The sequence below is a fragment of the Rhea americana genome, unplaced genomic scaffold (assembly GCF_003343005.1).
Source record: "Rhea americana isolate MKP2758 unplaced genomic scaffold, rheAme1 scaffold_239, whole genome shotgun sequence".
Taxonomy (NCBI): domain Eukaryota; kingdom Metazoa; phylum Chordata; class Aves; order Rheiformes; family Rheidae; genus Rhea; species Rhea americana.
In genome coordinates this window covers 989,132-1,008,341 of record NW_028186356.1, presented here as the reverse complement: position 1 = coordinate 1,008,341, position 19,210 = coordinate 989,132, and the positions used below count along the sequence as shown (strand labels likewise).

At 41.0% G+C, this 19,210-nt stretch overlaps 1 protein-coding gene across 2 annotated transcripts in view; it reads right to left on the bottom strand.

Moving 5' to 3' along the window:
- Positions 1-19,210, bottom strand: part of WLS (Wnt ligand secretion mediator) — a 39,713-nt gene that overhangs the window by 11,630 nt on the left and 8,873 nt on the right. For both annotated transcript variants that reach the window (XM_085306370.1, XM_085306371.1), the window contains exons 2-3: positions 10,418-10,690; positions 951-1,075 (exon numbers count right to left, since the gene is read on the bottom strand). In XM_085306370.1, coding sequence (XP_085162496.1) covers positions 951-1,075; positions 10,418-10,690 — 398 coding nt within the window. The remainder of the gene's footprint in view (positions 1-950; positions 1,076-10,417; positions 10,691-19,210) is intronic.

Below are 19,210 nucleotides of genomic sequence, written 5' to 3'. Positions count from 1 at the left end.
GTTCCTATTTCAGGTTCTTAAACACACTGGAAGTCACTAAAGCCTTTCAAAAAATGGTAGTCTCATCCGGGACCCAAACCTTTCCCCTAGCAGGCACAACTTGAGCCAAAACATACATGCAACCYCCTCACACATGTATCTTGGTCTTGAGTTTCTAAACTCCTGTTCTACCAGCAATATTCCCTTCTTCACCTTACATTTMTTTACTGTGTATGTATGGCTTCATGGAAGAGTGCAAGTGTTACTGGAAGTGTAAGGRGTTTGCTGAAAGGGATTGTGAAACTGGAGAAGAAGGCACAGAATTGAAAAACAACGCATGGTGAAGACACCAGATCAATTCAAGCACAGGAATTACAGTCTGTAGCACAAAAAGAAAATTATTTGAACAAGAAACTCTGTTCTCACTGCTACTTGTGCTCTTTGCTCCTAGGCTTTATACCTTGAGGCATTAGGCAACTATTTCAAGAAACTCTGGCCCTGCCTCCCCCTGTTCTTTGATCATTGCAGTGTCCCTGATGAGTTATTTTCCTTGCCATTCCTAGAGAACAAGGTTTTGTCCATCACAGAAGCACCAGATGGAGAGGTCCAAGTTTTCTAGAATGGTTTAGGATGCACAGATCTCAAAAGTGCTGGAGTTTCAGCCTGTCCAAAATTGCAGAGGACAATTCTGTTTGTACTCAGACCTGTGCATTGATCTCACAGCCCCTTCTTCCTTACAGTCTTGATTCACATCTCTGATTTCAGCCCCTTCTTTTACATCATAAAATAGAACCAACTGCATAAGRAGTTGATCAGGTTTTCCAAGACTTTGAGCCAAAAGAAAGCTGACAACTTTGAAAGTTATGGTTGAACAATTCAGTCAGAGCTTTTAGGAAACAACAACAAAGAAGCTAACAGCTCCCACCATGCTCCCACACCTCCCCACTTCCAGGATTATCAGAACRCCTTACTTTTGGTGAGCCAAATGTGCATTTCAGCTTCCTGAGCTCTATTGCACGTGCTATTTCTTCCCAGTCATCAGACGTGTCATCACGATATGCTAACGACACATCCAGTGTAATTTCTGCATTTTCTTCTGCAAGAGTAAGGAAACATCAAGCTTGTTAGGCAGGACAGGAATGGTACAGAACATCAGAAAGGTGGAAGCCTCTAAATCCTGAAAGGGCCTATGAAAGAGGTACAAAGTTATAGTGAGGAGGAAACATTTTCATTCCAAACAATACAGGTCAAACTACCTTTATTCAAAACATTTATTTCCTTTCTAGTAGAGAAGTAAGAGCCTAATTTCTATTGGTCATAAGAGTCTGCTATCTTGCTCGCTTATGACCTACAGCTTGTGTCATGGTTGTGGGTGAAGATCATTATTCATATGGTATTAGAAGCTACAGTTCTCACAGARGTGGAACCTAGACTGCTGCAAAGACAGACAATAAACCAAGACGTTTCATCAGAAGTTGGCAGACGGACTAATAAGACAAGCTTTTATACAGACCTTCTGCAGTTAAGATACGGATATAAAACAGGTATCCTTCCTTTCCAGGAAGTAACTAGATCGTATCATAAAATACGTTTCAAGCTGACATTGATTTTTTCTGTTTAATTAAAAAAAAAAAAAAGGGAAGAAAAACCTACACACATAAAAAAAAGATAAACTACGTAACTGTACATTGTTTGATGAACTGTATGAATAAGAAACTATGTAACTAATGGTAAGTTTTGTTCATTAAACATTATATCAAAAATCACCTAACAATGTAACCTTAGATTTCTTCTGGTAGCTAGGATCATCATCCACCCACCTAACAGGAAGAGCACTGTCCTGAAGAGCTGAACAAGTTCAGTTCTACTGAACACCATCAAACAACATTAAAACAAGCCCAAACTCTTAAATAAAGAGGCATTTGACAAAGATATACTTTACAAGAGAGATTTTATGTGAAAGAAAAAGAAGGCTCACAGAGATCTTTTGGGGGTGGTGAGGCATGGAGAGACACTGCTGGGAAAAAGTTAAAATGCATCACTGAAAGTAAAACCGCTTTAGAATTACCCATAATGAGGATCCTTGGATAAATGAGGGTTCCTGGAGTAATAAGAAACACCACAAAGTCCTGTAATTTCAGATAAAACAGTCTCCACATGATGATGTTTGATGATGTTTTTGACGTGCAACATCTAACTTAAGTCATTCTACGTGAGCCTGTCTGAAGGATTTTGTAACCCCTCTCCCCCCCAACACAGCCCACAAGCAGCACTGGCTTGTTCCCATCTTTACAGAGGCACCAATGTGCACTTAACAGAGCACTTATGTAGTCACCTTATCTAGGTGTATAAGATTTGTCTCAACAGTCTTGCCTGGAGAATAAAGTAGAAGGGCGAATTAATAATTAGGAGGGCTAAGAATAGGATTCCTGTGTTTGAAACGCTGCGATAGGCCAGCAAATCTCTACCAAACTGCAGATCACGAGACATGCAACAGGTCACAGAGTAGACCCGAAACATCAGCATTTGTATCAACAGCTTCAGTTTCTTCCTGTTACACGCAAATAGTCAACCTGTCCTTTCCTGGATGCGTTCAGAGCAGTTATACAGCATGTAACTGCTTTCAGACGTACTCCTGGGATGTTGCTACGAAATCATTGCTCTAAGAAGGAAATGGGGTTAAAACAGACTTATTTAGATACCATAACTGAGCAAGTCCATGAAATTGAAAGAGTTACAGTGCAAGTCTGCCACGCAGCAACAGCTTAAACACCTAAAGCAAGTCTGTACCAGCTTTACCAAATGCAAAATCCTCCTATTTACCAGGCATCAGTCCAAGGGAAGACTCTCAGAGAGGAACACGTTCCGAATGAACACGCGCACGCTACAACCTTGCCTTTTCTTCATAATTTGCCTTCTCCAGATAGCTGTAGCCATTGAAAAACCGTTGAACTGTTCACTCGTCGTTGTGCYAGTGCTGAATACCGTACTGTTATTGCAAACAGTTCATACTTTGAAGTTCCCTGGAAGCACGATGGGGCGTGCGGGTGAACTCAGTACATCAGAAATTTCTCTGCAGTGAATCCTGTCCCCCCCCCAATTCCATCTTGTCTGCATCATTAGATAGTAAGAGACCATACGCACTGTATCACTAGAGATACATATTCRAACTTTCAGCATGTTTAGTGGAGCAGACCAAGCTGAATGACTACAAAACATCAATGGCCAGAGCCTTTAACTGTGAGCTTTGTGCGTGAAAAATAGCTACCTGCTCTCACAGCACAATTCCTCATATGGGAATAGACTGCAAAGAAAAATCAGTATCTGACACCTAACAATTTTGAAATTGGCACACAGTGCTTCATTATTCTGGAAGAAGAAACTAGCCTTTATAATTCTGAAGGGAAAGTGTTTAATGTCTACAAGTAAGCATGACTCTTTGAAGCTCTACATGTCCCATATATTTGTCATCTTTTTCAGTTATATTTTTGTTGGGAATATGTGGTGGTACACTCATCCAAAATGATGGGAAGGGGTGTGGATGGTCTCTGCGGTTCAGACTTGCTATTTATACAGTGCTTGGAGGTGGTTCTGTTATGCTTTAATGTGGGTGCAACAAGATTTTTCAGAGCTTTTTTTTTTGTATACACATGATCTATACTACCCAGATTGACAGCAAGTTCTTTTCTGCAGCAGCCATTAGATAGGTTTYCATGAAACATGAACTTTCCATCTCTGATCCGCTATTTAGAAGTCTAGTGAAAGAGRATAAATGAGAACATAAGGTTAAACTTGGCCCCATTAAAGGGAACTACAAATTTTATTTCAGAAACCATAAAACCAGCTGGAATGTTTGGGATTAAATCCAACAGAAACAGCTTTTATTATTTCATCTTTGTAATCCAAATGTTGCTGCCACAATTGCATATGAAAACCAGAAGGCAAAAGATATACTCACATATCTTTCCAAGCCAATGAAAATGTAAATTAGAAACTCCCTCTGAATTTCCACTAATCCTTATATTGAGATCTCATCTCCCATTAGAATAGAATTTGTTACAGTGACCCAGGACTGCCAACACAAAACAGGAAAGAGTCAGCATTTCGGCACCGCAGACTGATACCCCTACATCAGGGCACTCTGCCACTTTTAGTGGCGCTTCCCACTGCCTGGGGGGAACAAACAAGGACGACGACCTACTGTTTGGCAGACAACTAAATCTTCAGGAGATGCGCGACTTATTCATACCTATTAAGACGCTATGTCTCAGGGATATCAAGACGTAAGACAGATTTTAGACAGTGAGGGGGTGCTTCACAGGCACAGMATTACTGCTCCTGAAGTCCTGTGGACCTATGTGCCAGGGAGGGCAGCAGGAGACCAGAGCTGACAGTCCACTGTACGCAAAAAAGAAAGGTTAAGTGTTATTTACCATCAAGAGGAGGGAAGAGGAGGCTGAAGACTGGCTGTTGAGCCAGTATTTGCTTTTGGGGAGGGTGGGGAATTATACCAGCTTCTTTTCAGGCAGAAGGAAACAGTTGTGCCTGGGAACCAGGTACTTTAGAAGAATGAAGATCAACAGCATGGGACATCCAAAAAAAAAAAAAAAAAAAAAAACACAATAGGCACAAGTTATGCAAAAGCAATTTTCTTTTTTCTTATTGGTGTAAAGTCATAGGCTATGAGAAACTGCAGCCACACAACCAAGTGCCAGAGTGTGCCACTACCAAGTCTAGGGCCCTTTCCTGTCCTGCAGTGCTCCTTTTTTTTCTGCTCAGTATCATCGTCTCTATTTCGCTTCAGAGGGATGCATGGTATTTTTGGAACAGAAAGTATTACAGCAATCAAATCCTAACAAGATCTCAGGTAGATGGTAGCACCTACAGACAGTGAAGAAGGAAACAACTTTCTAATTTTCTTGGTAGAGAGGATAAATACAGAAAAGCGGTGACAGGACAGTATTTTATGTATTCAAGGTTGAGCCACAACACATAGCGAGGACGCAACAAGGAGAAGAGTAAGCAAACAGGCAAGAAWGGAACAGAAAAAGCTACATATCCATACTCAGCTCAGGAAATGTAATTATTCAGTTCCCTCATGCATGGTAATTAAGATTTTTCAGACCTTCCCAACAGCAAAAAGTAGAAAAAGGTAGATAAAAATCTCCATCTTATTCTGTAGCAAAAGATGAAATTCTCCTTGCTGGGAAATAGCATCTCACAAAGACCATGACAGAACACCTCCGCAAAGCTAAATCAAGATGTGTCTTGCAAAAAGTCACTGGCACTGAAAAAGAGTTTTTGCCATTTAATCATAATTACTTTGAGCTGTTTGGTACAGCAGTGTAAATAAAGCCTAGGTAATTTGGGGACTGGAAAAACCACCTCTGATTAGCAACTGAGTTGCTGAGTGACAATCTCACTAGGATTATGTTAAAACACAAAAATAAGACTACAGTTTGTTTTAATAATGATGTGTTTTGAAGACAACTAGCTACATAACAAGATGCTTTTGCTGGAGTTTCCAGCACTTAGACTTCTCAAAGATACTTCGTCCACACTATAAAGTAAGTCACAACTGTGAGAGCCCAGTGCAATGGCACTATTTGGTACCCTTCATACTCTGAGCATTGCCAATAAAATGCAAAATATTATTAATAATAGCAATCAGTATCCAGGATTTTTTCCATGATCCACTTTAAAGTGCGATATCAGCACACACTGTCTTCACTCACACTACAATAGTCTAAAAATAGAGAAGTTGTTTAGGAAGATAGCTGTATTAGTTTGCAGCAGGCACAGAGCCCTCTGAAGAGAAGTCTATGCAAACACATAAAAAAAGATAGGATTATTTGGATTATGCTTTTGTTCTTTATTAGTCCTCCAAAATTACCAAACCTATCACAGGGACAAATTTGTATAGATTTGCACAGGAATACATAATGCTCAGCCATACAATTGCACACAACTTCTTTTGAACAGCAAATTGAAGTCATTCCCACTTATTAACATTTTAAATTTTCTAGGAATAATTTTTTTTTCTAGAAATAAAATGCTATTTCAGAATATAACTTCAAAGGCCTGTCCATATCGTTTTACCATCCTCTAAATGGGGGCATCGTTACTGAGCATCTAATACAGTACAACTACATAATACAAGTCATCTTGTACTTGTAAGGAACATTTCGTTTATAGATGTCAAATCAAGCAATTTCATTTCGTCTTCAAGGTGAAGCTCCGAGATGAACATCAAGACTCTGTGGACTTCTGCGAGTCTGGGACAGCCGGTGATTGAGCAGCCCCCAGACTCCCTGCTCTAACTACAAATGAATACAAATAATTAGTTCTTGGCAYGTAAAGGTTACCCTGGGAGGCGGCTTGGAGAGAAGGACTCATGCTCCCYGTTACAAACACTAAAGTTTGCCAATAGCAAAGGGCCTAGACCCATGGCAGTGTGCATGCACACGCGCAATTTTGAAGTGAAACTGAAGTACCTAAAATGATGAGAACAAACAGATTAACATAGCCTATACAAGAAAGGGAATTTAAGCAATTCCTGAAAGCCTACCCAACCAGGAATACTGCCTGTGGACAGCAATACTGCTGCTTTGTCCCAGGAAGCAGCAAAGCCAGAAATGAGAGCCAGGAAGAACGCAATGAATAGTGACAGTTTAGCCAAGCATGTACAGCRTTACAGGAGGGACAGGACTTTGAGGACAGGTGCTATTTTGGAGAATGGGCTTTGATGAGCTAAATGGCCTTTATGCCTTCCCTAGAAGGGCCCAGTGTTCCTCACATTCAATGACAGAAATAAGATCTAATTGCACAGTAACAGAGTAACACTTAAAGTTTCAAAAGAAGCCTTTTGTGCTAGCTCTACACGAGAGATTTCTTATGGTCAGAAACCAGATTATCGCCACTGCTCCTCCACTAATTCTACTTCACTTCCAAGGCTGCTGCCAGCCAGCTAAATGTCAGATTACTGCACACAAACATTCCCTCGCAGAGCTGCATCCATCGCCCTGGTGACTAAGCTCTTTCAACAGCTGTGTTATTGCTGGAGAGCAGCCAGTGTTGTTCATACAGAGCATTTGTTTCATGCAGTCCGGGTGAATGAGGCATTTTGCACCGAGGCAAGAGCAGGGTCCTGCCTGCACATGTTCTCTTCCTCACAAACTGTGCAAACTCTTATGACTGGAGCTTTCATTATCAAGGTACAGAAAGTTTCACAACAACTTCATCTGGTTTCTCTTTCCACCTTCTTTCCCTGTTCCGGAAAGCATCTCCTTTCAGTGGTTGAATGCATTAACACAGCGTGGACACAGAAATGTTTTCYTCCTCGGAGAAATAGCATCTGAATGTATTGTGGCTTTCCATGAGAGCTAAATACAAGGGAATAGTTTAGCTTGTAAGTATCTGAGCTTCTGGAGCCCAGAACAGCATTCTGGAGGAGAAAAAGTTAACGTCACGTTTCTCTTTGGAAGGGTATAAACACCACGCAGCGTTTCTGGTGGGGGGCTTCAGAAGGTCCAGAGCCACTTGCCGTGGAGGTTGATGATTGCTCTCCGATCCCGTCAGGGGCACTTTGCCAGGGCTGACATTTCCTTCTGCCACAGAAAAACCCTTGCTCACTTGATGACCAAATCAGCAGTCAAAGGGCTGACACACATGCCGGATTTTTGGCTTTCTGCACACCCAGCGATGCGTCATAAGCAAGCAGAGCAGCACTAATTGAACTGTGGTACAGCTGTGACTTAGCCTCCCATTAGCCTTGCCCTGCGGCCAAAGGGACAAACTTTAGAAGCGGCAGTGGCGAGAGGAAGAGCCTGCGTCAAGTGCGTGAGTCACTTGGCCGTTTCACGGCGGCAGCCTCCCCTCCCGCCACGGAGCCCCCGGGAGCACGCGGGAATCCTCCCGAGCCCAGCGCGGACGAGCAGCTGCCCCGGCCTTCGGCGGGCGTCTTCTCATCTCATCCACCCRGCGTCAGCAGCCGCCGAGCGCAGGGGTGTTCCTCGGGCAAACAGAGGCAGTTAGTTTCTTCGTGTGGATAAAAACGTTGCCAGTTACTACGTTGTGCTGCTTTCCTCGACGATCCGAGGCAGCTGCAGAACGGTTATTATACTGGTGCCTGACAACGTATTTAACAACTGTGAAGCCTTCCAGAACTCTTTGCTGGTTTGGCACCAACCCCTATTGGCATTAGCTACAGCAGGATGACAGACATGTCCGAGATCTTAAATTAAGGCTCAAGAGAGAAGAAACTTAAATTGTCAGTTTAAAAAACAGATTTTTTTTAATTTCTGGGTTTTTTATTTCACATTTTCAATGTTACCTATTTGGAAAAGCTGTTTTCAATTGTCTGACAAATAAAGCTCTTAAAACTCTGCCAAATTATTAAGTTTCTGTATTTTTCCAATAACTTTGGGTTAACCATCTTTTTGGTTAACTTTGCTTAATATTATCTGTTTTTAACCACAATCTAGGAAGCAAAAAAAATGTTCTTCACTCATTTCTTAGATAGGTTTTACACTTAATTTAAAATATGACTTCAGCTTGGCACAAAGTGTAGGGAAACAGCAGTTTAAAGCTTTTTGCAGTCAATGAAAGAAAACCTTCAAGATGTGCCAAATAAGCTTACACAATAAGTATTAATAGATCTTGTCTCAAAATGCTTCTTATAAAGAAAGAACACCAGCAGCTATTGAACTGATAATGACCAGAAACAAAATCTTTCGAAACCACAGAGGCACTATACCTCATCTCTGAATACCTTGGTTTTATTAACCAGGGGTAGCAAAAAATTTTTCCAGCTTTTAAATCTCAAAAACAAATCCCAGCTTTAAAGGAATTGGTCATTGAACTGCACAAATAATGATGAGAAGGTTCTCTCTGCACTTACAGGAGAGAACATGGTCTAAAGCTTGTTTGGTATTTTAACAGACTGGTTCCAGGTGTTCAGCCAGTGATGTATTCCAGCTCACTGGTTTGATTTTAGAAACAAAAAGAATTTTTTTTTCCTAAACACAATAATCTTTTAAAGTCTAAGAAGCTGAGGCCCTAGCAAAGCTATGAAGTATAATTCCCTCCATATAAGTAATTATAGTTAAAAAAAAAAAAAAAAAAAAAAAAAAAAAAAAAAAAAAAAAAAAAAAAGCTTTTTTTTGAACTTATCTTAATGATGCTGTCTGTATTACATGGCTGGGAAGGAACAGGCCCACGCTGATCAGACAAGGCAAAGTAGTACGATTTCATGAAACTTAAATAGATCCAAGCTGACCTTGCTGCAGCCGCCACAGTGCGTACACCCAGCTCCCTCCCATACAACAGCACTACTGCTTGCATGATCACTCAGCCTAGGGAGCTGATCCAGATCCTGAGCAAAGCAACTGATTTTTAAAACAGATTTGCTCCGTAAACCAACCTACCGCATGATCACATGAACACTAGTCCCAGGCTCAAGAAAAGGGAGACAGTGTACAGCCAGAGAAAGAGCTAGAGAAGCCCCAATTTAAAACAGCTAAAGCTATCAAGAACTATAACCTAACTATGAATAAATAGTTTTTCAAAGAAAAGGGATTTTTCCTTAAAAAATACACACACATATATATACAAGCACACCTACAACTGCTCTTTTGTTAAAGGGCTGATTAGTCAGACATTGTTTTGCAGATCTGTCTTGCAGGGTGTTTTTTTTTTCCCCTCACATATTTTATCTTCTTCCAGGTACTGCTTAAGGGTGAATCCCAGTAAGACACCTTCTTCCATGGTTCCAGTACCTACACAGTTTTGCCATTAAGTTTCAGCCACTGTAGTTTGAAGGCCAAAAGGTAATTTCCATCTGCATTTATCAAATCCTAGCAAAAGATTATCTCAATGAGTGACAGAACTTAGTGCAAGTATTTCAGTTCATCAATGAACGAACTCAAACTGCAGAAGAATTAAAATTATTCAGAAGATGACAAAGCCTCAGTAAACAAACAGTCTCTTTTGCAACTGTTATCTGATGGAAAATGTTTGTGTAAAAGTTGTCTCAGGCATAAGCATTCTTTCAAACAAGCTCCTCGCAGGTGAACTTGCGGATTAAATCTCCAAATACTTCATCCTGCAGTTTAGGAACTCAACACCTAAAAGCATTTGGCAAACACTGAGCAAAACAGTATGACTTACAGTTTTCAGCATTGGGTAAACTAGTAACCAATTCAAATGTTTGCATAAAGCAGGTCTTGGGCAGAGACTTTAAAAAAAATAATCTCACGACACTGCTTTTCACCACCTCCACACAGATCAGAAAAATCCAAGCTGGAGCAGCAATATCCCTTTCCTGTACTCTAGCAGTTAACATATGGTGCTAAATAAAAGTGATTTTAGGAGAAATACAGCCATAGGGAAATTAGACAGATCACAGTCAGCATGTAATAAATGACACAAAGTGACTTACTTAGGTCGTTGTCCATCTTGAATGCGATGTCCAGCTGCATGATGAAAAGCATGAACTGGAACCAGGGGCTCATCTCCTTGCCAGGAAGAGGAATGTGAACAGCAAACACGATATCATTGGCCTCTATCTGCCTGCTCACTGCTTCGTCGAAGTCTTTGATCTTCTCACACTGGTTAGCTCCCCAGGGCACTAGCCACTTGGTTTTGTGGTGGTTTTTTCTTACATCAATGCACTTCACTGACGTGTAAGGAACAGCTGTAGTGGGACTGGGAGCTGAAAATGAAAGAGAACATTTTTTTTTTTTCTTAAATCTTTGAGCATCTTATCCAACAGTTTCTCCACCAAAACATGCAGCTCTCCATTTGGTTATTTGGAGGCAATCTAAAATAAACACGTCAAATGATTTTTCCTTCACAGCTCCTTCATCTTGCAGTTAAATAATTAAGTTCATTACATCTACAGATATATTACTGACTTTGCAGTGGGATCAAATTAAGATGAGCTGAAACCATGGGAATGAGCTGATTCAGTCTCAGATACCTCAGTTATACCAAAATTGCACTGAAAATTATTGGTATTTTTTTTCCTGTGTATATACCCTTCCAGTTTACTCACTCAATTAARTCCACCTGTAAAGCATGTACCCAGAGCACTAACTCAGAGAGATGAATGAATCCTAACCCTTGAAGTTCTGCAGAGCTGGGAAAGGCTAACTCCAGTGATTTGAACCAAGCATAGGTTGGGCCAACTACTTGGGCAAGGAGGTTTTTCCCTCACTGCTGAATCAGACAATTCTTTTTAAAGCAGGCTGGAAGTCCAAAGCTATCATACCATCTGGAAAACATCAAGGAAGCAAAGAGCTCCCAGAACTAACATCAAGTATTGCTGCTGCCTCTTTTAACTCATTCTCATGCCCATAAGTGATCTGGTATGGCAGGTGCAAAGTAAAAAGGCTGGGCCCTCTCTATGCAACCGTAATCAGCTGCRATTACCTCCACACCACCTTCCACAGGACAACACAAGCCTCTCCACAGGGCTCATTAGCCTCAGCTCCGTGTGGCACTAACACAGTTTCCATGTCAGGGCTGGCTTAAATCTGGCTGACAGAGCCCATGCTGAGCGAGTTCATGTCTGCCTGCCAAATCCCACCGCGGTGTATCACAGAAGGGCACGGCTGCCACATGCCTAAGGTGTCCACTGTGTAGAGCCCTGATCTCGATGCAGGGAGAGAGATTTGGATCCCAACAAAGCTCAGATTAGTCAAGTGAGGAAAGCATCTTCTGAAAACCAAGCTAAATGCAACGAAATGTCTATTGGATGAGGTTATCACCCACTGGCACCAATTGCAACAGGCAGTTTTCCTGCAATTTTACCTTTGTTACTAGAGAAAGCATTGGCCAGCCAGCACTATCTTGAACAACAAGCATTTTGCCACTTCTCTTATCACTTCCAGCTGTGCGGGTCCTAATCTGTCACAGCACTGCAGAGTTGTTGCAGACTAATCTGCATCCTTGGTTGGGCGACATAGCAGGAACACCTTGCATCTAACCCATCCCAACCCCATCACTGACCTCTCTTGTCGGCAGACTGTTTTTCAGAGCTCTCCCTCACAAGCACCTTACTGTATGTGTTTTGTGCCAGCTACAGTCTCAGCCCCACAAAAATTTTCCTGTGTGAAAAACATCAGGAAAGTTGACCTCTGAAGTTCCTTGCTCATCCACTTTTGTTAATTGAAAAGAAGAATTTTGCATTAAAGCATTTGTTCTTTTGCTGTGAACTAATAAGTATGTCAAAAACAAAGGCTTGTATGCCCTTTTCCCTAGCCACAATCTTTTAAGCTATCACCAGCAGAGAACCTGAATAGACATCTTACCTCTGAAAAATTAGCAAGCAAGATTTAYACCACTCCTTCTCAAAAAGCTCCCCTGCCCCCTCACCACAGTCATCAGGCTTCCTAACAGTTTTCATGGCTGTAAGATCCTTGTTTTTCTTTTCTCAGGATAATATAGAACATCCTAAATCAGAGAATTGAAACTATGAAGGATTATTCTAATTTAGCTTTATATCAGTGAGGAAACAGAAACTCTTAAGTTAAAATGGGGAGGTTAGAAAAATTCAGCATAAAACAAAACCTGCAAATCTTTCTAAGAGAAAGGAAAAGCTTTTAAAAGTTCAAATATATTTTTCTAACATAGCTCTGTTATGCCAAGAGTTCTTATGAAAACAGTTCTGCCTTGTTTCTAATATAATCTGGGAAATAAATATTTTAATACTACATATATGCATCACCAACCTTGTAAGCCATGAAGACAAGCAGGGCTGGAGTTGTCCCAGCCTAGATCTACCCACCAGTTTTTTTAGAGGCTTCTACATAGGCCAAGTCAAACGACTGGGTGTTCAGTAACAGTTCTCCTCCCCTTATAGAGCTGTTCTTTTTTTTTTGTCAGAAATATTTTTTCCACAACAGCCAGCTCAACGTATTTTAATGTCTAATGGATTTAAAGTCTGATTTTAATGTCCAATACTTTTTGCTACAATTAAAACAGAACTGTCCCATTTTCTGAAATATCATCAGTAAGCTACCATTTGACACACTGTAATTAATTTCTTCCAGCCTCCCAGGTTTTGGAAATCAGCAGGAGCAGSTTAAGCCTTTTGTTTAAGCTGTTGAAAACTTTAGTTTTTATTTTTGTTTGCACTGGAATTTGAAGATATGTAATGCTAGTCTTATTTGAAGTTTCAGTTATTAAAAAAACCTGTCCTATCTTTTGTGTGTGTGTAAATGCGATTGTTACTGCTCAGAATTCAAAATAATCTAATTTAATCTCATAACTCAAAGTGCTCTAACGCAAATGATAAGCATTTAAATATTTCCAGACTACCCACTAAACCAGAAGTAGGTTATAGAATACCAGGAGACTGAACGTCAAGATCCGCAGGGGAGGGAGGGAGGGAGGGAGGGAGGGAGAGCCCGGGCAGCCCCCGGCTCCCGCTGCAGCCTATTTTCACGTTGTCACCACCAGCTTTCTGACAGATGGCCAGAGACTTCCTGAACAGATCACAGCCCACCCAAAACACCGGCAGCAAGCAATTATACCCCACGTAGAAAATTCAACRATTTCTATAAGGAAAACAAAACACCCCCCCACCCCCAGGCCGGCCCTGGCTGCGTCCTGCTGGAGGCCAGCTCATGGTTTGTGGCCCCCCGCGACACGTAGTCGTCTCGGCCGGGGACATCCACGCAYGCTACACCCGAGTGATTCAGCCCCGTCTCCCTGGTAATGTGGCTGCAGCATCACAACAGCGCAGCCACGTTCCTCCGCAGGAGCCCGGCCGGGGCTCCGCAGAGCGCGGCGCTGCTCTTCGCCAGCGCACCACCTCCGCAGGCGCGTGTCGGACAGGTGTGCAAGCCACAAGAAAGCTATTCAAAAGTGGTGGCTTATRAACTTTGTTTTGTTTTTTTATTTGTTGATAGCACTGGTTTTCTTCTAGCTGAAGAGCAGCAGTTATGAAGTCGTGAAGGAAGGGCTAACAGGAGAGGCAGCTGCTCGAGTAAGAGTCCTCCCAGACGCATCATACCTGCTCTTGACAGCCACCCRCAACCTCAGCGTACCAGATACGTAGCACTGCCGCACTTCAACTGCTCACGGCGTCCAGCAGTCTCTGGGGAAGCACAGAAAGCTCAGAGAGAGTCCATCAGCTCCAGAAAACTGCAAATTATCGATAAGCCAAAAGGAAACTGAGCAAAACTAAGCATTCAAAACCAAAACAAACCAGAAATCTGACAGCAAATCCATGATCACAGAATGCTTTGATGGAAAATAAGCGCATTAAAACAAAGTCACACAGTACGACATTCCTGTACGATGGCATGATGCAGCATCTCGTAACCAAGACTGAAACTGCAGCTGTAAAGTGAATATTGCTGAGAAATAAACTAGACCTTCTAGGCAAGCTCTCAGAGCTTTTTAACTGTGAAAGATCTGTGTGTGATTTAAAAGTAGGCATTTCTGAATTAACATTGTTACTTCTATAGAAAAAAAACAACGTTGCTTGCTTTGATGCAACTCATTATAGCCATAAATACATGTTTTCATCACTGACAGATTATGATTTTAAATACTTGGCATGCTAACTCAAGCATTCCCTCTGCCAGAGTTACAGCCTTGAGGAGTAAGAGACAATTACTATATATATTTCTTGTCAGGAACTGCACACTAAACAAACGTCGGCACTTGGCTTACATTACTCGTTTGGCTCCATTCCCATTAAATTCGACTGAGTGTTGAACCAAGTGGAAAAAAAATGCTTTGTGAAACTGCAGCCAAGTCAACTAACAGTATTACAAAGTGCTATGCAAAACAAAGCTAGCATCAAGGGATTTCAGCTAAAAAGCAGTGCCAAGCAGGCTGCTTTCAACCCTTCAGTCTGGGGGTTGGGATATCATGTAATATGTAAAACTGAACCATTTATGTCAGCCTGTAAATAATTAAACAGCATTTTTTGCATAACACAGTGGAGAAGTCTTAGACCGCGTTCTGAGTCTGCTTGCTGTGATGAGAAATAATGCAGCAGTAACTCTTTACATCGGTAAGCAGAAGCAACCAAGTAGAGCTTTTATCAGAAGACATTTCACAGAACTCTTCAAAAACCTAGATTTCCACTAGGCAACTTAAACAGGAAATGCTTCTCCATACCTTGTTTAGCATCACTAGACTTAGCCGTGTTGGGAGCCCTTTTTCGAAGATTGTTTGGCTCCAACAAATGCAAATGGACGTTGTGCTGAGACCACTTGCTCCAAGTAGCGCTGCATGTGGAAACTACAGCCAGAAAGCTGTAGATGCGAGCGTTTCAGAGCTGCTAATACTGTTGGTGAATAGTGCCTGCCCTTCACAGGGCAAAAACCTTCCACATACAAGGTTAGAGATATTCACAGAAAACACTTCCAGTGTGACTGGCATGATCTCCAAGGACTGATATGCCTGCACTAGCAGAGAAGACAACAGGCTGGGGGGAGGAAGGGGATATCACCTCCAAGGCTCTCCTTAGCACTAACAGGAAAAATGAGTATTAAATTTTTCTTAAAAAGACCAGGCAAGCATGCACATTAAGATAAAACCAAGATTGTCTCAGCAGCCTGTCTTTTGCAGCCCACTGCTTTTCATACTAGTTTGGGAAGTGAATATCATTTACCATCTTCAAAGCTTGTTTGCATATATATTATAAACATATTTGTCTTAAAGGTATGCAGTGACTGGCTAAAGCAGTTTGGCCATATGTGTCAGAGGAACTAGGAAGACAGTTTGTTCCATCTCTCCAGGAAAATGCTTCAAAGATGCCTTGCTCACTGCAAAAGCCCCAAGGATATCACAAAATACACAGGGTTGGGCAGACTATTCTATTTCCTGCCAAAGAACCACAATTCCTTTTGATACTTTTAGTCCTTTAGCCCCAAGTAGATCCAGGTATCTTCATCAATATGCCCACCATTTCCTGAGTGGGATTTTTGATGAACTTTAAAAGCCAAGTTTTGTTTAAGCTGATGCCTCACATTCAGCTACAGATTGAAGTAGTTCTTGTATATAAATTTCCAGTGAGACTTGTTTCACTTTTCACATTCAAAATACTCTTTTAGCCATTGGCTCAAGCAAATATCCAAGCTATAGCTTTAATAAAGCTGTATCCACAGAAGATAGCAGCACTTAAAATGAACATAGGCATTTAGTGCTGGACTGCAGCAGGGAGAGCAGGGAACATAAAAAATTGAATTTTTTTAGGCTTTGAATGTGTTAACACTGCTCAGTTTCATGTTGAATTGGTGACTGTGTTCCACCTGAGACTAAGAGACAGTGTTACAGAGTTACTCCAAATAAGAGAAGCTGAAGGAGGCATCTCTGAATACCTTTTATCTACTGACAGGAACATCCAGAGATACCAAGATATTAATTTCACTGAAGATTTCATAATTTGGTTTCTCAGCGCTCAGACAGCCATCCTCATTGCCAGTGTACACAGAATTATTCTCAGATATCTCAGCTGGAATTGGAATTCTTTCATTCCACATCAGCAAAGAGCAAACACAATCAGATGGCTACAAAATTTCAGAGCTAGCCGGCACTGTTTCCCTCTCTACACGTTTTCTTTAATAAAATACAACTGTATTTGCTTAAGAAATTGAGTGCACCCTATTCAAAGTACCTAGCAATTTGGTAAAGGAGGAGATACTCTCAAGAGACATGAAACGTGGCAGTTCCAGGCCTTTCCTAAACAGCTGTCTTAACTTCTTGAGCACCCGATTAGATCTTAGTTACCATCACTCTTGCAGTGGCTCTCAGAAATCCTCAGAACGGGAATCTTGAATTCAGTTCATGATGAATAGAACACCATGGCCATATAAACGAAACAAAAGGACTGTTTTTTCATTTTGGCAAAGGCTTTACTTCAGACTTAACCCTCTAGTTATGGTTGCTTAAAAAGGAAAATAAACCCCACCACTACTCCACACAATAAGAGAGTCTGATCAGCTAATCACAAAATCCTAATCTTGATCTTCGTCAGCTTAATTTTTAAAGCAAAACTAATGCTCTATATTACAGAATTATGGCTCCTTAGATGGTATCTTAAAAAGTAATCGTTTCAAAGACAGTAAGTGGGAAGGAACCTCAGGAGGGCTCTAATCCAATCTCCTGCTCACAGCAGGTCATCTAGGAGATCAGACTAGGTTGTTCAGGGTGTTATCCCATCACATCTTGAAACTGATGCACTGCTCCTGGGATGCAGGTATGTTCTTGATCTTGTCGATCCTTCTTCCCCCTTTTTAGCACTCTATGTACCAGCCTAACATTAAGTCACTGTATAGCGGTCGTAGCAGAGCTTAGATGAGATAGAAATTACTGTCAGCTGGATAATGAGTATGTACCAAAAATCACAACAAATATATATTCCAGTTCTTCTTCCTTTGCTCTATCCTCTGAACACCCAGAACCCTTGCCCTATCTCGAATGGTCACAGATCATTCTGGACAACATTATGCTGTTCCTATAATCAAAGTTTTACCATTCTGTGTTATTTTAGACTAGACTGAAACAAACATTGAAAAATTATGCTCTCCCTCGCAAGCATGCAGCTTGCCTATGCCAAGAACCAAGTGCATCTAGTACCTGCCTAACTGGTAACTGCACTGAGAGTGTCTCCTAGGGAGCACTCAGCAAGGCTCGGCATAACCTCCAACACTTTTCAACTCAGAAGAGTTACAGCTGTTTCTTTCTGTAGCTCCCAGTTCTCCCATGTGCTGTGTCCCAAATCTTGTTCTTCACTCACTCACATGGATGTTTCTACTCTTCTCTGCTCAACTTCCTCCCTTCTTCTATTGGGTGCATTTACAGCTGCCTCCAGGCTGCCATTACAGAAAAAGCTTGAGAACTCAGGCTGATTGAGCAGAACACAAAAACGAGAGTAAGTAACAGTAGAGAAAGGAGGCCTTTTGATAGCAATAAGYCTGTAATGAATCTTCAAGTGTGGGAGAAACAACATTTCACCTTAAGATTTCTAAGGGGTGGGGGGAAGCTAAAACAAATAGGTCTTTAAGAGGGAGAAAGCAAAATAAAGGATGAACATTAGGATCATTTCTGCAGTAAAGTACATTAGTGATAGTATGTCACAGGATGAGAGAGAGAGAAAGAGAAAATGAATTAAACAGAAAACTCTTGTTCAAACAACCTCCAAAACATTGTAGCTGATGACCCATCCTGCAAGCGAAGTTAAGATCAGAAAAAAAGCTGGAAACACGATCACATCTTTCTCAAGTTCAATAGTCCTCAGATTACTTTTTACAGCCTAGAGCTGTAGGATTTTTTTTTTTTTTGGGGGGGGGGGGAGGAAGTAATTTTTTTTGACCTGGCTAGAATTACCATCTAGTAATCAGAGTATACTTCAAACACAATGGATAAATACAAACCATCAGTTTGTCTTCTTTTCATACCTGGATCCAAATCACAAAGTACTAGCAGATAACACTGATCAGCCATACAGCTTATTTTTAAAATTTGGAAGTTCCTGACTCAAACTTTGATGCTAGTTAAGATGGTAATCATTTAATGCATCCCTAATATAGCAATAAGTACTTCTCATTTATTATCTTTCATTTGTTTTTAACTAAACTGTCCTTGAAGAAATCTCTCTTCATTTAACGTAGACAACCATTTCCCCTTTTTCCAAAAAGAAAAGCAGAAAACAAGACATTAGATTTACCACAGAATAAGTGAGCTCAATTATTTGGTGCATTTTACAATATTATGTATAAATCTCTACAAAAGTCACTATTACTCAATATATTAATTCAAAATTAATAKCTACTTAATTTACTAAACTGCTATAATAACCCCTCATGTAATTCCTTTTTTCTCCCCTATTCCATATTTATCCAAACGAGACATTCAGCCCAAGTATAATAGCATCCACTCTCTTCTACTACAAGCATATTTACCTCTATGATACATATTTTTGTACCTTATCATCTAGAAGACCTACAGTATTTCAAATTAACTACTGACCCTTGCTCTCACACTATAAACAAGCCCTTTAGAAAATCTCAATTGCATTGTGTCTACATTGATTAAAGCTTGAATCCTAGTGACCTCATGTGGTGTTAACTTCTCCCATGCACCAAGAGCATTCTGCTTTTCTACTCAATTACCCCCTTCTGTGCAGGGCCATCACTACCCAATGAGCACATACAATGGACTTCTGCTTCATTGCACTAACCAACAGYAGGATAGGAATAAACAAGCTAAT